This window comes from Panthera leo, chromosome D1, assembly GCF_018350215.1.
Source record: "Panthera leo isolate Ple1 chromosome D1, P.leo_Ple1_pat1.1, whole genome shotgun sequence".
Lineage (NCBI taxonomy): Eukaryota > Metazoa > Chordata > Mammalia > Carnivora > Felidae > Panthera > Panthera leo.
Window position 1 is genome coordinate 104,642,250 of NC_056688.1, and position 21,111 is coordinate 104,663,360.

Here is a 21,111-nt window from a genome sequence, read left to right on the forward strand (position 1 = left end):
CTGCCTTTTTCAACAGGTACACCTCCTAAAATGCATTTGCGCCACTTGTGCTACAATTTTCTTTTGAGGACAGAGAAAGTGAGGGACTGACTTTTCATCAGTGATCCTGGCCACTCATTATATACAACATGCACCAGAAGGGTCAGTAACAGAAGGCGAAGTTTGGAAGGGCCATTTCTCCAGACACCAAGCGGGCCCGACCACGTGGCCCGCAGAGCCCTAGTGAGTCTGCGCACACGGCCCCTCTCCCCACCGTCCCCGCCCCCTTTGCCGTCAGGTACCAGGAGTCCCTGCGCAGGCGCAGGCGCAGGCGCAGGCACAAGAGGAAGGTGCAGCTGCTGCTGCCGTTGGAGGCCCGCGTGGCCTGAAGAGCCTGCGGGCCTGCTGGGTCCTGGGCTCCTGGCAAGCTCAGTGATGCTCGCCCAGTAGAGTCTGGGGGCCTGGCCCTGAGGGCGCCGCCAGCTGAAATCTGCCTCTTGAGCTAGGCCTGGGTACTGGCAGGACGACCCGGACGGGGTGCTGGAGGAGCGCTGCTGGGCAGGGAGACCAGCCCCTGCGGGGATCCCCCTCTTAGCCTCGGCTTGGACCTGAGAGGGCAAAACTCGATCCTTAGGACCTTGACCAAGTAAAATGAGGGGTAATGATGTCGCTTTGCTTCCGCGATTTCTTCGGTGTTAAAAGCCCTCAGGGGGCATGGAGACAGGATTGGGTGTCCCCCACCTCCCTTATTCTGCCCCGCCCATCTTTGTGCAGATGGCCTCAGCCAGTCCGTTTCATCAAGTGTGAGTCCCAGGGTCACAGCCCAGGTCTGGCCCTGGAAGTGCAGAAATGAATCCCTCCACTTCCGGGAGCTCACCCTGCCTCGGGAGCCAGTCCTGATCATCCAAAGTGAGGTGACACCGTGATGTAGTTTAGGTGAGCAAGGAGAGGAGTATTAACGGACTGGTGGGGCAGAGGCTTCCCAAGGAAGGTTGTTTTGGAGCTGTTGGGGCTGAACCCCAAGGAGTGACAGGGATGAGGCTGAGAAGGTGGGCAGAGAACATTTGATGAAGGGCTTTCTCTGCCCTGCCAAAGAGTTTGAACTTTATTCTGAAGACAGTGAGGCGTCGCGTGCTAAAGATGGACAAGAGGTTTCTAGACATGAGCTCTCTGTGACTGTTCCAGAATTACTATGTAATAAGGCAAGTGTAGGGGATGAAGATAGGGCTGGGAATAAGGGCTAGGGGCTTGTTCTGCAGCTGGCTTTTGGGATTAGGGATGGGACCACCAGAAAATAAATACAAATAAATTATTTATTATTTATTTTTTATTCATCTAATTTTACAAAAATGAGATGCTTAACTGGGTTGTAGGGTAACTGAATGTAGATAGAATGTCATTTGAAAAAGTGCTAACTATCCTTTATTCCAGCAACATATTGTCGAATTTCTTAGTTTCTTCCTTCCAGCAGTTAAGCTAAAGAATTTTAAACACACACACACAACCTGTTTTTTCTTGGTGCTTTAATGAGTACTTCCTTAAAGTGTTGGTGGTTTGGGTGGGGGCCTGATGGAGATGCCAAAGGTGCTAAATATCCTCCCCAAGTCACTCGTGGTGCTTCCACTATCCGCTTTGTGAAAAGAATTTTTTCTGCGTACGCCAAAGGGCTAATTATTTTTTATGATTTTCCTAGCAATCTAGATATGACTTCCTCATTACTTTATACATGAATTCTGAAATTCTGTGTCTTTTATTTAAGCATGACAAAATGATCAATCTTGGTTGCTGTCTAGGCCTATACCCTTTCTTTGGTATTTCTCAGAGGTGGCATTTTAATATACAAAACTTATTATTTATACTTAGGTGATTAACATTGTTTTCTCTGCTGTCAGTAGCTCTTAAATTCTTGCCTAGCTTTTTTCTGTCTCTATACTTTAAGAGATTTAAGAGACACTCAGAAAACCAATATTTGCAACTAACGACTCATTAAAATAATCAAATCATGAGATTTTAAGGGTATAGGGAATGAGAGATCATTTACTCAAACCCTCCTTTCTGAAAGGACCAAGACTCCAGGTTTAAGATCATACCTTAGATGATCACCGGGCTAAGTAGCATGATTCATGTTATTGACCCAAGTATGACATGTTAGAAGATGTAGGACGATGTAACGTCAGATCCATAAAGGATACAATTATTAGCCAGGTTTTCTGAACACCAGGGAGAAATGCAGGAATAACAGGAAAAAACAAAACAATAACAAAAGAACAGGAGAAGCCTTTAGGATTGTAGAAGCAACTCCGGTAAGTTGTCTGATGGCAGAAAAAGTTCTTTCACACAGAAAGATAGCAAACCGTGTGTAGGAAAAAAAAGAAAAAAATCATGAGCCCATGATGAATTTAAGTACAAGAACTTGGGTTTGAAATGCAAACATGGCATTATGAATTGCATTGAATCGATTACACATTGCAAATGAATTGTAAAAGCTTTACTGAAAATTCTCTAGCTCTGTTCCCTGGGTGTTCTTTATACCTTATCATCCAGAGCCACTGTTGCCTACTCAGGAAAAATAACTGTAATATACCTATACTTTTTAGTCATAGAGAGACCTTTCACTTATGGAGGCTGTTATTCAGAACAGGCAGATGCAAACTGATACCTTTACAAAGTAAGGCAGGGAAAGAAGAAAGCAGTTGCTTCAGAGTTTGGGGAGGTGGTTGTGAAACAGTAGGGAAAGAATCAAACTTTCTTTGAAGCAAAGCGTGTATATGTGTTTTGTGTCGTTTTGTAGAAGTTTGCTAATAAAGATATCACCAAAGATTCGAAGCATAATCATCTAGAGGAAATGCTGGTGGTATGGCTGTATGTGTATGTTCAAAACTCTCTACAGCAGACAGTCTTGTTTTAGGGGTAAGTAAGACTTCGCTCTTGATTAAATTCAGGAACATGCACTATTTCAGTTGAGCGAGGATGGTTCTTCCATCTGAAGAGGGGCATATTTGGTTAAGATAAAAAAAAAAATGGGCTTTTAAGATTTTTGGGTTTTTTTTTTTAGTTGACACACAATGTTACATCAGTTTCAGGTATAAAACGTAGTGACTCAACATGACTATATGTTATGCTATGTTCAACACAAGTATAGCTACCATCTGTCACCATACAATGCTATTACGATATAGACTATATTCCTTGTGCTGTACCTTTTATTCCTGTGACTTACTCATTCCATAACTGGAAGCCTGTATCTCCCACTCCCCTTCACCCAAAAAATGTTTTTTAATGCTAATTGCCTTCTACAAATTTTGACTTATCTTCTGTCTCTTCATAAAGAAATACGTGCTTAGATATAAGCATACTGACTAAACCAATATACACAGGGTAAGAAATAAATCCCAAAAAGAAATCAAAGACATGGTATTTTTTTTAACTAAGAGAGAGATCCATTGCTGATCTCTTTCAATTACTGTATTGATGTCTATGCGCGAGGATGGTTACTAATTCGTCTCTTTAAGTTATAAACAGAGAGCTTAGCTAGCTCTTAATAAACACCAAGGAATTAGGAAGATCATGCCCTTTCATATCTGAAGGAGAAAGAACTTCTCCACTGGATGTGAACTTTTCCTTTGAACTTGGCTGCTGTGTAGATCACTTGTCTAAGTCTCCCACCTGACTGTTCAGCAGAGGTTATTAATCTCTTTGTAGTCGCAGACCCCTTTGTACATAGGAAGAAGGTTCTGAATCTTCTCCCCAGATTCATGTGTATATAATAATCTTTGGCCCTCATATTTTTGTGTTGGGGGAAGAGGACTGTGACTTCCTAGAATCCCATCTGTTGACTCTAGGTTAAGAACCATTTTTAAATAAGAAAACCCATCTTGTCCTTCACACACTAGCAACCTTGCTTTCTTGTAGAGTCCTTTTCAAGCTTTGGCTACTTGGATGTTTCATAGTATTATACAGGAAAACTGCCAAGGAGACACTTTTTCAAGCCCACTCACTTAACAGTTGGAAAGCCATGTGGAATTAATGTTCTTCATACTGATGTGCTTCTACAAGAGGTATTTACTGGATGCCTGCTCTATGCCGGGCACCATATTAGAGGCTGGTGACAACGGGGAGATAACTGAAGTCCGGGCCCTCAAGGATTTTGTGATTTTCTCCCAATCGAATCCAAAGAATCTCTGAAGATAATGCCATTCTTCCAAATTTGATGCAGAAGAAATCCTAAATTCTAAATCTGTAAAAAGTGCATAAGGTTGTTACCCAAAAGTGGTCTTTCTATAAAAGAAAATTCTCTAAAGTGTATCTCTAATATTAGCCAATTGCATTTATGTGTTTTTAGGCTACTTGCTTTACCAAGAGCTGGAACTATTAAAACACTAAGCAGTGTCCTATTAAAATTTATGTTAAAGTGAAAATAATGTACCCTCTGAAATTTTTAAAGAGTAGTTAAAAATGTGATCCAATATATGAAATACCAGTCCACATATAAATTGAGAAATAAATTTACTGGCACCTATTTACTTGGATTATAATTATCTTCTTACAAATTAAAGTTGAGTAATAATTCTCCCCTACACAACCCCTCCCCTATCCAATAGGAAGACCTCATACAAGCAAGTCTACATTGGAAATTCTTTGTATTTCTTGCTTTCTTTTTCTTTTATCCCTAGTTTTAGAGAGAGGGAGAGAGCATGGGGAGGGGAGGGGGCAGAGAGAGAGAGAGAGAGAGAGAGAGAGAGAGAGAGAGAATCTTAAGCAGGCACCACGCTTAGCATAGTGCCTGACACAGGGCTCCATCCCACGACCCTGGGATCATGACCTGAGCCGAAATCAAGAGTCGGACACTCAACCAACTGGGCTACCCAGGTGCCCCTCTTTGTATTTCTGTGTTGGACCATGCCTCACCCCAGCATGCTTGTGAACAAGATACACAACAACTAGGCCTTGAAAGAAAAGATAAATAAAAGATGCAAAAAGTGATTCAACCTTAATAAATTACTAATGTACAAGCAAATATTGGCCACATGGCTTCCTGCATGCAAATCAATTAGAACCACAGTTTTCCTCAAATACCTTCAGTTTTCTCCTGCCATTATTTGATAGGTAGGGAAGACAGCCAGTAGTAGAGTCAGACTGTCAACTTTTTTATGAGAGAATTGACCAGAATTATCATTGAACATTCTGCTGCTCCAAGTATGGCTTACTCCTATTTGGTAAACCTCAGTACTTTCTAGTTAGGGCTCTCTTTTGAAGCTAACCAATCCAGAAAATACATGGTAAGTGCATTGCTATTTTACTTTTATCTTTCATAAAAACCTTGAACGTGTCTTCTAGTTAACACTTACTGGAATTATGTTGTAAATTGCATGGTTTCAGTACTAATACCATTCTCTTCTCGCAGGCTGTCCAGATTATGATTGGCATATTTCATGTTTTCATGTGGTACTTCCTATTGATTTTGTATATGGGACAAATTAGAGGAGTCTTTGGGACATACGAACCTATAACTTACAAAGCAGGATGTCCTTTATGGGGAGTCATCGTGAGTAGAATATATTTATATGATTTCATCATGCCGTAAATACTATTTGTGCCACTAGTGGAAGATAGGGAACAATTTCTAAACAGAGTTTTCAGAATTATGTAAGTAAATCCCATGTTGGTAACTTATTCAAAATCAAATTCCTTTTTTCAACAGATATTTTTTGAGACCCTTTAATTTACCAGTGCTATTATAAGAGATGTGGATACAGGAGGGAATAGACTGTGACAACCACAGGTTGGATTGTCCTTAGATATGTGGAAGACAAAGAATCTGAATTATAATAGCCATTAGCCTGGTTAGTTTTCATATTTAGGGTCCTTCTTCACACAATGAGTCTACACTCACATTTTCTAATGTGTGTATTCTGTGGTTTCTAGACAGCCATAAAGGAATAAAAAATTTGGAGAGTACAGCATCCTCAAAGCCAAGTAAACAATTAAGGAAAGATAAACTATATTGAAATCTGTTATTTTGCCAAATAGGGCTGAGAATTGGCCATTGGATTTAGCAATATGGAAGCCAGCAATAAACTTGACATGTAGGTTCAGTTGAATGGTGGGGCAAAAACCTGACTGGAGTTGGTTTAAGAAATAACGGGAGGAGAACTAGAGACCACAGATACAACTCCTTTAAGGAGTTCGGTGTAATGTAGTGTATGTAGAGAAATGAGGTAGTAGCTGGGGAACTTTGGGTCAAGAGAGAGTTTGCTTATTTGCTTCAGTAAGTTGGAAGTATCATGTCATTTATCGAGGGGACTGAACCAGAAGAGAGAAAATGGATATGAAATAAATGGAAGCAGGTTGGGATTATTAGAATCCCGTACTGGTGTAGGCAAGAGATGATGAATTTTAATACATAAAATAGCTAGGTCCATGGGAAGTTCATCTCTAGCAGTGGTTCTCAATGAGAGCTGGTTTTGCCCCTCAGAGAATATTTGGTGATGTCTGGAGACATTTTTGGTTTTCACACCTGGGGTGAGCTTCTAGCAGGCAGAAGACAAGGATATGACTAAATACCTCACAAACATATAGGATGGCTCCCACAACAAAGAACTGTCCATCTATAATGTAAACAGAGCCAAGGTGGGTAATGGGATGGAAAGGTAGAGGAACAGAAAGGACAAATTTTGATTTGCAAGTAGATGGGACATTGGGAGCTTATGGAACTTTTCTTCCAATGGCTTCAGATATCTCCGTGAATTAGGAAGTCAGATCATGAGCTGGGAATGAGAATGGGATAATGGACTGGTTGTTTGAAGAAAGAATATGAAATAGTCATCCAGAAAAAGAGAGTGCATGCATTGTGGAAAAGTAGTTTGCCTTTCGCTAAGCATTAAGAGCTCACTTAAGCTTTAGGAACATGATTTGTGTGTAGTGAGATGGGTCAAGATTGTTGTGTGTCTTAGGTCATGTTTGGCCACATGGGTGCAGGCATTCAGTAGGAAGGAGAACTGCATTTAATCAGGATTTGGATTTGACCATGATCTGTGATCAAACAAGAACTGTGAAAAGGAGTTGAAAGTGTATGTAAGTGAATGTCGTGTTGACCATGGAGTTTAAACTGGCAAAGGAGAGAATATAACGGAGAGGTGAGGGTCTCGATTATAAATCCAATCCAAATGACTGTTAGAGTTGTGATACCACAGGCATGAGGTATAGAGATAGAAGCTGGTGGTCCTAGTGGGATACTTTAAATTGAGATTTGAAAGATGTTACACTTATTGGTAGAAACAAGCACAAGAGAATGAATATGGGAGTGAGTGACTGAGATAGGATGGGGTCGGAGGTCTGGAGAAGAGAAAGTCAAAGAACCACAAGCCCAGGGTGTTAGAAGGATAATTACCAAGATGTAAGAGGTGTGAGAGAGTGAGACAAGAATTAAAATCACCAAGAGGAGTGACCAAGTCGTCAATAGATGACTTCAACCAGGACAGATAGTGGGTGGTAAAATCTGACAATATTTGACGAGAGAGAGAGTTGAAAGTAATAATGAGGAGGAAGGAGACCACTTATCTTATGCCTAGAACCAATGGTATCAGGGCTGTAAGAGAAAATGACCACCACTTGAGAGGGCTATAGAGAAAGTTGTGGCCTCTAGGAGATCCCCTGCCTTTATATGTTGGTTCACAGGTGTCAATGCATTGCTTTACAGAACAGTAGAATAGTGAATTTGCAGTCAAAATCCAGATAAATGATTCATGGCCCTCAGCGTTTAATCATACGTGTTACAAAAATAGCATGTGTAACTCCTAGAATAAATTATCTAAAACTTCAATCAAATTTAATTAAACGCAAAACTTCTCACTGAGGTCATAAACTTTGAAAGGTATTTTGTGAAGCACATGGTTTGGTAATTAGCTAGAGAGCACTCTAGTTTAAAATTCACCTTTATACTAGTTCTTCCTTTCACTGTGTACTTCTTAGAAATCTCAGCTTACAGAATGTTACAGAATGAAGTGCTGAGTGTGCAGATTTAAGTTATCCTTAAAGATAATTAGGAGTTAGTAAGCTTCAAGGTTTGGCCTTCCTGTAAACGGGATAGCATGAATGCTGTGTTTCCACAAATTATTCTTTGACTTAGATCTTTGTGAAAATGCCTAAAACAGATAAGACAAAAGGAATATATCAAGGGAATTGTACAGCTCACCTTCAAACAATATGGCATAGCTTTACACTTCTGGGAAATAGACAAAGTAACTTGGTATAAAATAATGGAAACTCTTAAAAAAAAAGGCAAAAACATGAAATGTAGTTGTTACCTTAATAATGACTACAGTTTCAAGAGGTGTGTTTTGTACAAACAATTTGGAATAGACTCATGAGCCACTTTTTCCACATCTGGATATATACACAGTAATTACAATCAGTGGCTTCAATTTATTAGGAAGGATAGCATTCGAAATAATAATCAAGTGAGTTCAGAAAGTCTGTGCAGATATAAGCAAACTTGGTCCCTGACTCGGGACTCTTGAAGTCATCTTTGGCATATCCCACAACCTGAATTCTGCCCACTGTTCCCCATAAGTTTCTGTGATTAGTGACCCTGCTATAACGTTTCAGTTCATGACTATATGATGGAAACTTGTCCTGACCCCTTCTACTGAAACCTCTTTATATTTTATAATTCTTTGTAGTCTAAAAATAATTGACTTAGAAGAGGAGTTGTTAAAAATATGTTTTAAGTTGATGAGCATCATCAATGAGTATTTATAAATATGTTTTTATATCCAGTTTATCATTGCAGGAGTCTCCATAATAAGAGTAGTAAAGCATCCAACTCCAGGCGTGGTAAGTGGAGATACTTAGGGTATCCTAGAAATCACTTGTCACAAAACTAAAAGGTTTTAGTGAGTATCTAAACAATGAAGGAATCTACCGTGCTTGTAAAATAAAGAATCAAGTGAAAATCTAGGAACACGTAATTTAATGTAGACATTCTATAGTGGTCAGTATCATTATGCAAAGGTTTCTAAATTTAAAGATAGGGCGTTTTTGGTTTAGTATTCTATCTTATTTTAACGTTGTATGAACTTTACTAGTAGAAAAAATTTAATAGGACCTAATAATGCCTTTATGTATAGACATAATACTACTATAAAACTTTATTTTCCAAACTGTCTGTCTAGTTTGGGGATAGTATTGGATCTTGTAATAAGATAGAGGATCTATCCAGAGGATCCATCTATGGTACAGGTAAGATATTGGAAAGAAAAAAACTCTCAGAATCTTAGAGCTCAAAGATACCTTAGAAGTCAATGAGTCTGATCTCACAGTTTTACAGATAAAATCTTACATCCAAAGATACGGATGGATCTCCCTAGAGAATGAAAATCCTGGGTTAAAAATCATTGACTCTTATTTGACTTACTTTTTTTACATTTTTTTTTAATGTTCATTTATTTTTGAGACAGAGAGAGACAAAGCATGAACGGGGGAGGGTCAGAGAGAGGGAGACACAGAATCTGAAACAGGCTCCAGGCTCTGAGCTGTCAGCACAGAGCCCGACGCGGGGCTCGAACTCACGGACCACGAGATCATGACCTGGGCCGAAGTCAGCCGCTCAACCGACTGAGCCACCCAGGCGCCCCTTATTTGACTTATTTTTACAAGCAGTCATTTTCCATCTTTTTTTTTCTTTTCCTCTTTGCAGTGGAACTCCTTTTGTTCAAACCCTATCTTCATCTTTCTTTCATATGACCCAGAATATTGTAAAATACAACATTTTTAAGCCCAAATGGAAGACTGATGCTTATTGGTGTGATATTTCACTGTTCCCTCCAGATTAACTGGGTATCATGTAAACCAGAAAAATATTTTACTCTAATGGCAAGCATACTAACACCTCTGAAACTTCAGAAACTAGATCAGCATTTTGACTAGATGATTTTTTTTCAGCAGTACAAACAACCAAAGTGTTTATTTTGAATATAACAAACTTTCCATGTATCTTCTTTACAGATTACATTTGCTCTGATCATGAACATCTCATGCATAATGACTTCAGTTATTGCATCAGTTCTAACAATAATTGAGTTGTCTTCTTTTAATTCGGTGTCATATAGGAATTATGGACAAGCGGTAAGTGGCCAATTCCTTAGGAACATCTTAATTTAAAACAATTCTCTTCCAAGGTTTTAAAGCCTTTGGAGGTAAAACAAAGCTTTTACCAGTCTTCAGGAAATTCTTTTATTTAAGTAATAAGGTCTTGATTGAAAGTTATTTTGGGTTTTTTTATGTTTATTTACTTTGAGAGAGAGAGAGTAAATGTGCACCCGCACGAGCAAGGGAGGGACGGAATGGCAGGGGGGACAATATCAAGCAGGTTCCACACTGTCAGCGCAGAGCCCAACACAGGGCTCTCAGTCTCATGAACCATGAGATCATGACCTGAGGCAAAATCAAGAATCGAGTGCTTAACTGACCGAGCCACCGGGCGCCCCTTGATTGAAAATTTTAATTCAAAAATAATTCTGACATGATTTTTTGGTAAATATTACTAGAATGTTTGAATTCCTGACATGCCTAATTAAAACAAAGCAAGTAAATAATGTGAAGGCTTCAGTGATAAGTGTATATGCATTAGGCGTAGGGTCACTGATGATTCTCTTAATGAAAGAAAAGTATAATCCTAGACCTTAAAACGATTCCCAAAATCAACAAAAGAATTCTGCTTCCCAATGCTTATAGTTGGAATTGTTGACACCTAGTAATTTCTGGTTTAACACAGAGCTTTTCATGTGTAGCCTATTTTTGTGTCTCGCATCAATTTGCCTTGTGTCCTCAAATGCTAAATGTACATGAATCTGTCTTGCTTCCATTTAATCGAATAACCAATCGTATACCTTGTACTAGAGAAATAACTGCATTTCTTTGTAAGATAGTAACATCTTCCATTAAATGTGAGTATCTTCACTGATATCACAATCTGTTTCAATTGTGTTGGCTTTAAATTCAGAATCCCAGAATATTAGTGCTGCAAAAGACTTCAGCAATACTTAAAAATCTTCCATTTCAAATGAGAACATACTAGAGTGGAGCTCCTCCTTACTTTCTTTTTCTTCAATTTTGTTTTCAATGTTTGTTTATTTTTGAAAGAGAGAGACCGAGCACAAGCAGAGGAGGGGCAGAGAGAGAGGGAGACACACAATCTGAAGCAGGCTCCAGGCTCTGAGCTGTCAGCACGGAGCCCAACACAGGGCTCCAGCTCAAGGACCGTGAGATCTTAGCCTGAGCCAAAGTCAGACGCTTACCTGACTGAGCCACCCAGATGCCCCTCCTCTTTATTTTCGAACAACAGAACAAAAAATAACAATTTGAAAGTTTTAGTTCAAAAATAATTCTAATGAGAAGAGTCATTGTAGATGAGGGATGAACTTCCTACTCCCCCCATCGCGCTCTCTACCTGCACTGTATTATAAAGGGACCATCAGTGCTGACCTGAAGTCAGTATTAATGATCAATTTCAGTCTCCCAAATGCACATGTTTCAGTTTTGTTTGCTGTGATTAATTACATGAAATGAACTTATATATTAGACCCACAATCTTTTCCTGGAGGCATTATAGAATTCTACTCCTGCATTTACTAAGGCAGCCAACATTTTACAATATTTTCCATATGCCAGCTTTTCTAACATAAGCAAGTTGCTTGGCTAACCCCACAAATTCATCAAGTTACCAGTGTTTCCAGGTAGGTTCAGCTATCCCAAAAAGTGCATGCCCCTGAAACATACTTCTCAGATAGGAAAATGGTTGCTAGTATAAATCCAGAACCAGACTGACTTTATTCAAACACTATCTTTAATACTCATTGTATGTGACCCTACGGACAAGTTTCCTAACTTCCCTGTTCCTTAGTTTTTTTATGTGTCAGTGGAGCAAATGATAACACATACCTGTTAGTTAAACTGCTTTGTCTCCCAGACTCCAGGCCTGTAATTCCAAATATGCCTGTATATCTCATATGGATATGCTTCTGGTGTCAAACAGAATTTCAACAGATATAAAATGGAAAATATTTGCCTCCTCAAAAGTACTGCGCTGCAAGACTCCCTTATTTCAGCCTCCGGAGCTCAAAACCTTGATGCAATCCTGTACCCTTGTCTCTCCACTGTCTTCCCAATTACCAAGTACTATTTATTATTTACTCTAATTTTTATTAATTAGGGCTCTCTTGGTTGTAAGTGCCAGGAAATACAATGCAAATTGACTTAAGCAAGAAAAGGACACTCACTGATTTATGTGGGATTCAAAGGCTTAAATCACGTGTCAAGAACTCAGTCACTCTCTGCTGTTTGCCTGTTCGAACTTTTCTGGCAAAAAGCGGGGAGAATTTGTCTGAGAATAACACTTCACATGTATAAATTAAGGAACGTGGGCAAAATGACTTTTTACAATCTTGGTAGCTAAGAGGTCACCAGAACTTCCCAGCTAAGATGCTACAATCGTGTTTCTGCCAACAAAATTAGATCAGAATTCTGATAAGGTAACTTGCCATTTCAAACCCTCTATAGTCTTTTCTTTATCCTCCTGTTAACATCATGCACTCCCTACACCCGAGTTAAATTCCCTTTATCGTTTTCTTAAAACACAAGTCACTCTTTTTTTTTTTTTACATTTATTTATTTTTTGAGAGACATAGAGACAGCACAAGTTGGGAGGGGCAGAGAGAGAAGGAGACAGAATCCAAAGTAGGCTCCAGGCTCTGAGCTGTCAGTACATAGCCCGATGCAGGGCTTGAACTCACAAACCGTGAGATCATGACCTGAGCCGAAGTTGGATGCTTAACTGACTGAGCCACCCAGGCACCCCAAAACACGGTCATTCTTGCATTCAATTTTTCGTTCATATTTCAAACCATAGGTCGTGTGATATGTATTTTGGCTTTATTATCATTTCTATTTTATGTCTCCATTTCTTAATTATTTTGTCACACTTGTAATGTGTGCTATTACATTTTTTCCAGAACAAGATAGGTTACACTGAAACTAGTAAATGAAAATTCAAAGCTGCCTAGAATGTTGCATCCCTCCTTCATTTTTCTCAGTCCTACTCTTATTTCCAATGTCTTACCTCTTTATGAAGCCTTCCTAGATATGAATGGCTTAGGGTAAACCTCCCGTCCCCTAAAATTACCGAGCAAGTTTTTTATCCCTTTTGACGTATTTAACCTTATCGTATGTTACCTTACATTATCTGTCTTTTCTACTTGAATATAAACCTTAAGAAAGCTAGAATTTTTGGTCATTTCATTCTTACCGTCTAATCCCTACCACCTAATAGTTTCTTGCATAAAAGATATCAAATAAACTGAATGAAAATGGAGAAGGAGGAAGAGAAAACTGAAGGAGAGAAAATTGTAATGTTACTCTTTCCACGTCTGCATATCATTCTTGTCTTTCTACAGCCAGCACAAAAACTACATTTATTTTCAGGATTAAGACCAGTATCATTCATCCTGATATGTAGTTGAAAATATCTTTCTTTACAGAGAGGGAAGGAGGCAAACCATAAGAGACTCTTAAAAACTGAGAACAAACCGAGGGTTGATGGGGGGTGGGAGGGAGGGAAGGGTGGGTGATGGGCATTGAGGAGGGCACCTGTTGGGATGAGCACTGGGTGTTGTGTGGAAACCAATTTGACAATAAATTTCATATTTAAAAAAAAAGAAAATCTCTTTCTGACAGCAACAGAAGGGATCTGCTTTATTATCCCAGCAAAATCATAATCACCTTATACTTCCAAGTGAGATGGTGGTGTTTGAGTATTTACCCATCCTTCCACATCATGTTCCAGCAATTTCTATGTGAGATTTTTATCACCACACAGATACATTTAAGTAGGTCTGTAATTAACAATAGTTGTTTTAATACATGAAGATTGCTTGATAAAATCTTTTAGTAGGCGTCTTACCATTGGAGACAGAAGAATCAAATCTTATTGACTGAAGTGTTTGGATAGAGCCCCTCGTCATGAAGAGAATAACAAGAATGAAGAGTTCTAAGAATCAAGACTAGAAGGCTGAGTGATGAAGATCAAAAACGGAAGCTGTAGATGGTGAACTGGGGGAATTAAGGCTAGAAAAAGTGGAGCCAGAGGCTAAGGAGTAGAAAATGACTAGGGAAGTCAGATGGTGAAAGCATCTTACTTATTTTTCCTGTTTTCTTTGTCACGGTAGGAGCTCTTTCTGTGAATGTACTTGCACTTACTAAAGATAATAATGCAAGATTTCTCCCTATTTTCTGGTTTCAGAAACTTGGAAGGGAAGTTTCACGTATTTTACTGCTCTCTTACTCCTTTGAGATTTCTGTTGCATTAACATACGCAATCTTTGGCTGTATTGGTTTGGTAAGTGTACGTGTCAAGAGATGTTGATTTCTAGCACACATTCTATAAAGAGATGATACGATGTGTTAGAGCTCATGAAAATTGAATATGTGACTATTTCCTTTAACGTTTTTCCTTATTGTTTATAAAGTTACCAAAGTAATACCTGAAACTATCAAGTAAAATTAGAGTAAATTATTGTCCTCATCATACCCACACATCCAAATCCACACAAAAAAGACACAAACACACACGCAGACCCACACATACAGTTTTCTTTTTTACTAACTGTGTGATCCTATTCATATTGCTTTCTCACATGCATTTTTTCTCAACTGTCATAAACATCTTTCCATGATAAAACAAAACAATGCCTTTTAGTAGCATCATACTTTTCCTTAGTATCTATTTCAACATTTTTTGGCTGCATATTTATCTTTTTTCCAGTTTTTTAAAAATTATAAACAATGATCTTTTCATATAAGACTAGTATTTCTGTAGGTAGTTGATTTCTAGAAGTGTAGTGACAAGTTTGATAACATCCCAAAATGCTGTCAGAATCCAGAAGTTTATGAGAATGATTATTTTGTCACAAGCTTAAAAAAGCCAAGTACCTACATTGATTCCTTCTTTCATATTTATGGAGGGCTTACTCTTTACTAGGCATTGTAATAGGCACTAAGAATGCAATGATTAAGGGGCACCTGGGTGGCTCAGTCAGTTAAGCTAACTTTGGCTCAAGTGGCTTGTGAGTTTGAGCCCTACGTGAGGCTCTATGCTGACAGCTCGAAGCCTGGAGCCTGCTTCGGATTCTGTGTCTCCCTCTCTCTCTCTCTGCCCCTCCCCCACTCACACTCTGTCTCTCTCAAGAAATAAATAAACATTAAAAGAATTAAAAAAAAAAAAGAATGCAGTGATTAACAAGACAACATCCCTACCATCAGAAAGCTTTCCGTTTCAGTGGAAGAGAAAGACAATTAACAAATAACATACACACACACACACACACACACATATATATACACCCACAAACATATGTACATATATGTATATATATATACACACATATACATATCTTTATATATATATTATATTTATATTAATTTATAGTACTATATATGTTAGATTAATACTATACTTTTATATATTAGATATATATAATATATATTATAGTACTATATTTTTGAGTGTTTATATATACTACATACATGTGTGTATATATATATATATATACACATACATATATATATATATATATATATATACACACATACATATATATATATATAAATAATTTAAGGAAGTGGAAAACTTATGGAGTAAAAGGAAATGGAGTAAAAAGACAAAGCAAAGATTATTTTTACATAGGATAGTAAGAAAAGGCCTCCATGCAGGGACTAACTGAAGTGCAGAAGTAACTGAGACTACATGGAAAAAAGAGTTTTCTAAACAGAGGGGATGTGTGGGGCTTCCAGAATGGTTGAGTGAGGATATAGTAATGCTCCCTAAAAATAAATGCTAAAACTGGACAAACTGTCAATAAACAATCTTTTAAAGATTCTGGAAATTTACCAAAGCATACAAAATATTGAGAAGCATTTACTGAAGCAAATTCACTAAATCTCACTAAGAATAGTTTAAACATTTTAGTTTGGGGCTGCTCCAATTCCTCCCAGCCTCCACTCCCAGATTCCCTTTTGCAGAAGTTTACATAGGATTGGTTTTTATTTGGTTTTACTCTGTTAGAGTACAGAAAGTTTAATGACCAGGGGTGTTATTAAAACGGTAGTCATCTCAGTGGCCAAAAATCTAGGAAAGCCAATATAACACTCAACCTAACTGAGCTCATGATGTTTGTTCGGGTAGGAATTGACTGGCAACCAGCCAGAAACTTAACGGGGAGATCCTGAGAGCAAGAGAGCCAAAGTGGGCCTTGATAATATCCTACTTATCCTTGTTTCCTGGAACATTATAAATGTGCATGGGCTAGGCTATGCATGCATTAGGACACTGGAGAGGGTCCTAGTAAACTGCTCACCCCTGGCTGAATAAGACACCTTGCAAACACAAATTAAAAGCTGGGGCAGATTTACAAACAGCCTAAACTTTGAATACATCCCCTAAGCTACATTGATTCATTGACAAAGGCTGGAAATATTACTGGTTCAAAATATATATTACTTCGCTAGGGCTACCATAACAAACTATTACAGACCAGATGACTAAAACAACTAGAATTTCATTTCTCACATTTCTGGAAGCTGGAATTCCAAAATCGAGGTGTTGGCAGGGTTTTGTTTCTTCGGAGGCCTCTCTCTTTGGCTTTAAATGTCTGTCTTCTCCCTAGGTCTTCACATGGTCTTCCCTCCTCTTATAAGGACATCAGTCATTTGGAGTAAAGCCCACCTTAATGACTTTATTATAACTTTATTACTGCTTTAAAGACTGTCTTCTAATACAGTCACATTCTGGGGCACTAGGAGTTAGGACTTTAATATATAAACTTTAGGGAGACACAGTACAGCACATCACAAGGTGTTTAAGCACACCTCTGACCACTGATTGGCTGACCACCTATCCTGACCAAGGAAGAACCCCATTAAACCAGTCTTAAGATTAAAAACATAAATGAAAAAATGAAAAAAGTAAGTAGATTGATATATCAGAGGCTATATACTGCAAGGGACACAGACTCCACAAAATTGATACAGGCAAGTCACAAAAGGCAGCAATAACAACCACTCTTGGGGAGAAGATAAGGGAATCAGAATCCAGAGTAGCTACAATATATTATGTAAAATATCCACTTTTCAACAACAACAAAAAAATATGACAAGCAAAAAACAGGAAATAGTGACACCCTTGAAAAAAAGCAGTCAATAGATACAGTCTTAGGGAGGAAGAGAATGACAAATGATGGGCTTCACAAAGAAAGACTTTAAAGAACTAAAGAAAAACAAGTTGACTAATATGTTAGTTAACATATTAATATTAAAAATGATGACTCATCAAATAAGAGTCTTAATGTCTATTACCTTGATTGTAGTCATATGGTATCATGGTATTTGTGTATGTCTAAATTCATCTAATTGCACCTAAATTCATATAATTGCATCAAATATGTACAGTTCTTTATATAAAGCTATTAATTTTTAATAAACAATGATATAAATGAAAGAAATACTAATTTTTAAAAAGAACCAAATGGAAATTCTGGAGTTTAGAAATACACTGTTACTGAAATGAAAAACTCACTAGAGGGACTGAAGAGCAGATCTCTGACAGAAGACAAAATCAGCAAACACGATAGAACAATATAGATCATCCAATCTGAAGAACAGGAAATAATAAGAAAATTTAATAAAGCCCCAGAGATCTATGGGACACCATCTAGTACACCAACATATGCATAATGAGAATCCCAGAAAGTGGAGGAACAGGAAAAAAATCTTGAAGAAATAATGGCCAAAATTTTCCTAAATTTGATGAAAAGTATTATTCTATATATGTAAGAAGCTTAATAATATCCACTTAGAATAATCACAAAGAGATTCACTCCTAGACACCTGAGACCCAAACTTATTTTAAAAGGAGAGAAAATCTTAAAAGCAGCAAGAGAAAAATTGATTTCATATACAATAGAACCACTATAAGGTTAACAGCTGACTTCTCATCAGAAACAATGGAGGCCTGGGGCGCCGGGGTGGCTCAGTCGGTTAAACTTCTGACTTTTCAGCTCAGGTCATGATTTCACGGTTTGTGAGTTCGAGCCCCACATGGGGCTCTGTGCTGACAGCTCAGAGCCTGGAGCCTGCTTCTGATTCTGTGTCTCCTTCGCTCTCTGCCCCTCCCCCACTCACACTCCATCTCTCTCTCTCTCTCTCTCTCTCTCTCTCTCTCTCTCTCTCAAAAATAAACATTAAAAAATTTAAAAAAAAAAATAGAAACAACAGAGGCCTGAAGGTAGTGAGATGGCATATTAAAGTGTTGGAGGAAAAAACAGTCAAGCATGAACTCTATATCCTTTAACTATCCATTCAGAAATGAAGGTGAAATAAAGACATACACAGATGAACAAAGAGAATGTGTGGCTAGGAGAACTGCCTTAGACACTATAGGAAATTCTTTGGTCTAAAAGAAGGTAATATCAGATGGCACTCAACACCTGAAGAAATAAAGAGCATCAGGTAAAGGTAATTACGCAGATGACTATAAAAACAATATAAATATATCTTTTGTGCTTCTCTTAACTGATTTAAAAGACAATTGCGTAAATTGCATTGAACTCACCCAGACAATCGAAAATAATCTTTTTTTCAAGTCATGTGATTATCAACCTTAATTCCCAATGACTCAGCTCTAACTTGTAGCATTAAAGCAGCCATAGGCAATATATGAATGAATGGATATGGCTTTATTCCAGTAAAACTTTCCAAAACAGGCAGTGGGCCAAATTTGGTCCATATGCCATAATTTGCCAATCCCTGTTCTATAGATACATATTTTCTCCTTTTTTTCTGAAATTTTAAGAAATAAGTTTACAAAGTCAATAATTATAACACTGTATTGTTGACTATATGACATGTAGGTGTAATATGACAATAATAACACAAAGGAAGGTGAAAGGAATAGAGCTATACGAGAACAAAGTTTCTATATTTTACTGGAATTAAATTAGCATTCATCTGAAACACTGGTAAATTAAGATGCACATTGGAAGTCCTAGACTAATGAGTAAGAACACTGAAAAATTATAAGGAAATAAGATCAACAAAAAATTAAGATAATATATAGAAAGTACTAATAGGTAAGGGAGGAACATAAAAGACACAAGACCTATAGAAAAGAAATAGCAAGGTATTAGACATAAATCCAACCATTTCAGTAAAAAGATTAAACTAAAACTGCACTGAGATATTAATTTCCTAACAGAATGATTACATTTCAAAATACAATTCTAACTAATGATAATGACTATGGGTAAAAGAAATCTTTCACTCCTACTTGGAATATAAAATATTACAACGACTTTGAAAACTTTTGGGGCATTATTATGGAAAGTTAAGGTGTATATACCCTATCAGTAATTTTAGTTCTTAGTACGTATCCAGCAGAAATGTGTGTGGGGATGTACTAAGGTATACTTCCAGGGAAATACCAATATTAATTCATAATAGTCCCAAGGTGGAAACAGTGCAAATGGGTGAGTGGTGAATATATTGAGGAATGTTACTCTAACAAAATTCTACGTGGTAATTAAAATGAACTGTACCTTCCCTTAACAACATGATGACTCTCATTTATTCAATGTTAAGTATGGAAAGTCAGACTCAAAGAATGCATGCTTTATGATTCCATTCGTATGACGTTTGAAACCAGGCAAAACTAAACCTGAACTGTAATGTTTACAGAGGGATGCAAGCTAGTAAAACTAGGAAGAAATGATTAATTACCTAAAAGTCAAAATGACAGTGACTTTGGGAAGGAAGAAATGGGTAAAAATTGGGAAATATCGTGACAAGGTAACTTGTGGGGTGCTGGCATCTGTTCATGTTCAAGAAGAATATTTTGTTATTGTTAAAGTCTGGAAGTCTGCCAAACCTACCAACGTCTAGTAGGAATTAAGAGAGTGGGTTGAAGTAGAGATGGGACAGAAAGAGGACAAATGGAACTTTGACATTTTACTCTATAAACATCAGTACTGCTTATATTTTTTTTAAACTAAGTCATTAGATGTATGATATTAGGAAGCATGATATGATTTACATGAGGTTAATTTTTTTTTCAGAGTCATCGTAATGAAGATAGTCTCACAGCTGTCCCAGAGGAATTTGAGAGTACTTTTTAAGAACCTTAAAAATGTGAGATTTTTCCTGGTGCTCATACCTGCTGTGGGCCCTAATGATATCTCTGTATAACAAAAAGCTGCTACAAAGCCCACAGGTGTTGTGCAAAAGAAAATACAAAACAAGTTGGATTTTTTCTTCTCGGTATTCAAGAAATTTCTCTGCACATATTTTTGTAGGCTCCAAGTGGAAAGCTTTTCCCTATTTAAATACGTTATTATGAGGGAAAAATTATTTTCTAGTACTCTGAACCTGTCAACCCTGTCTTAACTCTGAAGCTGTCACCTCTCCCTAAGAGAGCTTTCGTAAGAGACCATAAAAAAGATCTGTGATTGTCTCTAGAGGGCAGGCTATAAAGACTTGGTGAGTGATACTACGTCATTCTCAGGAAAACTTTAAAATACAAGTAAAGAGTACATTTCAGCATGACTTCTTCTACCAGAACTAGCTTCTACTTGAACAAAGGATGAATCCAAAGTCATCCGACTCATAGTCCCTTCATTGTTCCTCTTTGACTGTTTCTCTCCTCATTAAAGTTCCTTCCTGCCCTGAAAGTCTCTGCTGTCTTTCTTCCCTTTCATTTCCCTTGCTTCTTATTTCTCATTGCTTTGATCATCTGTGCAGTTGCTTTTCAAAGTGAACAGGCTGCTTTTTCATAATCAGGAGAATCTCCCAAGAATCTGTTCTGAATTCAGATTCCCCCTCTCTTCTAATAGGGAACAGCACTTCAGAAAGCCTTGCTCAGCAGAATCAATCATGCCAGTGAGTTCATGTAGCTCTCTTTTAAATGTGCTGCCGTTTTTTGTTGGTTTTCGGCCTTGTCTCAAAAGGTTTCATCAGTTGCTATAAAAAGATTTCATGGGTCTAAGAATTTCGGTTCAACACACATTGAGTGTCTTCCGTGTGCTAATGATT

At 37.8% G+C, this 21,111-nt stretch overlaps 1 protein-coding gene across 5 annotated transcripts; it reads left to right on the top strand.

Moving 5' to 3' along the window:
- Positions 1-315: 315 nt before the first annotated feature.
- MS4A13 (membrane spanning 4-domains A13) lies at positions 316-20,750 on the top strand. Of its 5 annotated transcripts, XM_042906448.1 has the most exons (8): positions 316-637; positions 754-915; positions 2,771-2,889; positions 5,384-5,524; positions 8,758-8,814; positions 9,985-10,104; positions 14,276-14,371; positions 20,139-20,750. In XM_042906448.1, exons 3-8 carry the CDS (start codon positions 2,836-2,838, stop codon positions 20,196-20,198), a joined length of 528 nt encoding a protein of 175 aa, XP_042762382.1. In that variant the 5' UTR covers positions 316-637; positions 754-915; positions 2,771-2,835; the 3' UTR covers positions 20,199-20,750. The 5 variants fall into 5 exon arrangements, with proteins under 5 accessions (XP_042762382.1, XP_042762380.1, XP_042762383.1 ...); XM_042906446.1 differs by lacking the exon at positions 754-915; XM_042906449.1 differs by lacking the exon at positions 754-915 and having other exon boundaries at positions 316-625.
- The last annotated feature ends 361 nt before the right edge of the window (positions 20,751-21,111 follow it).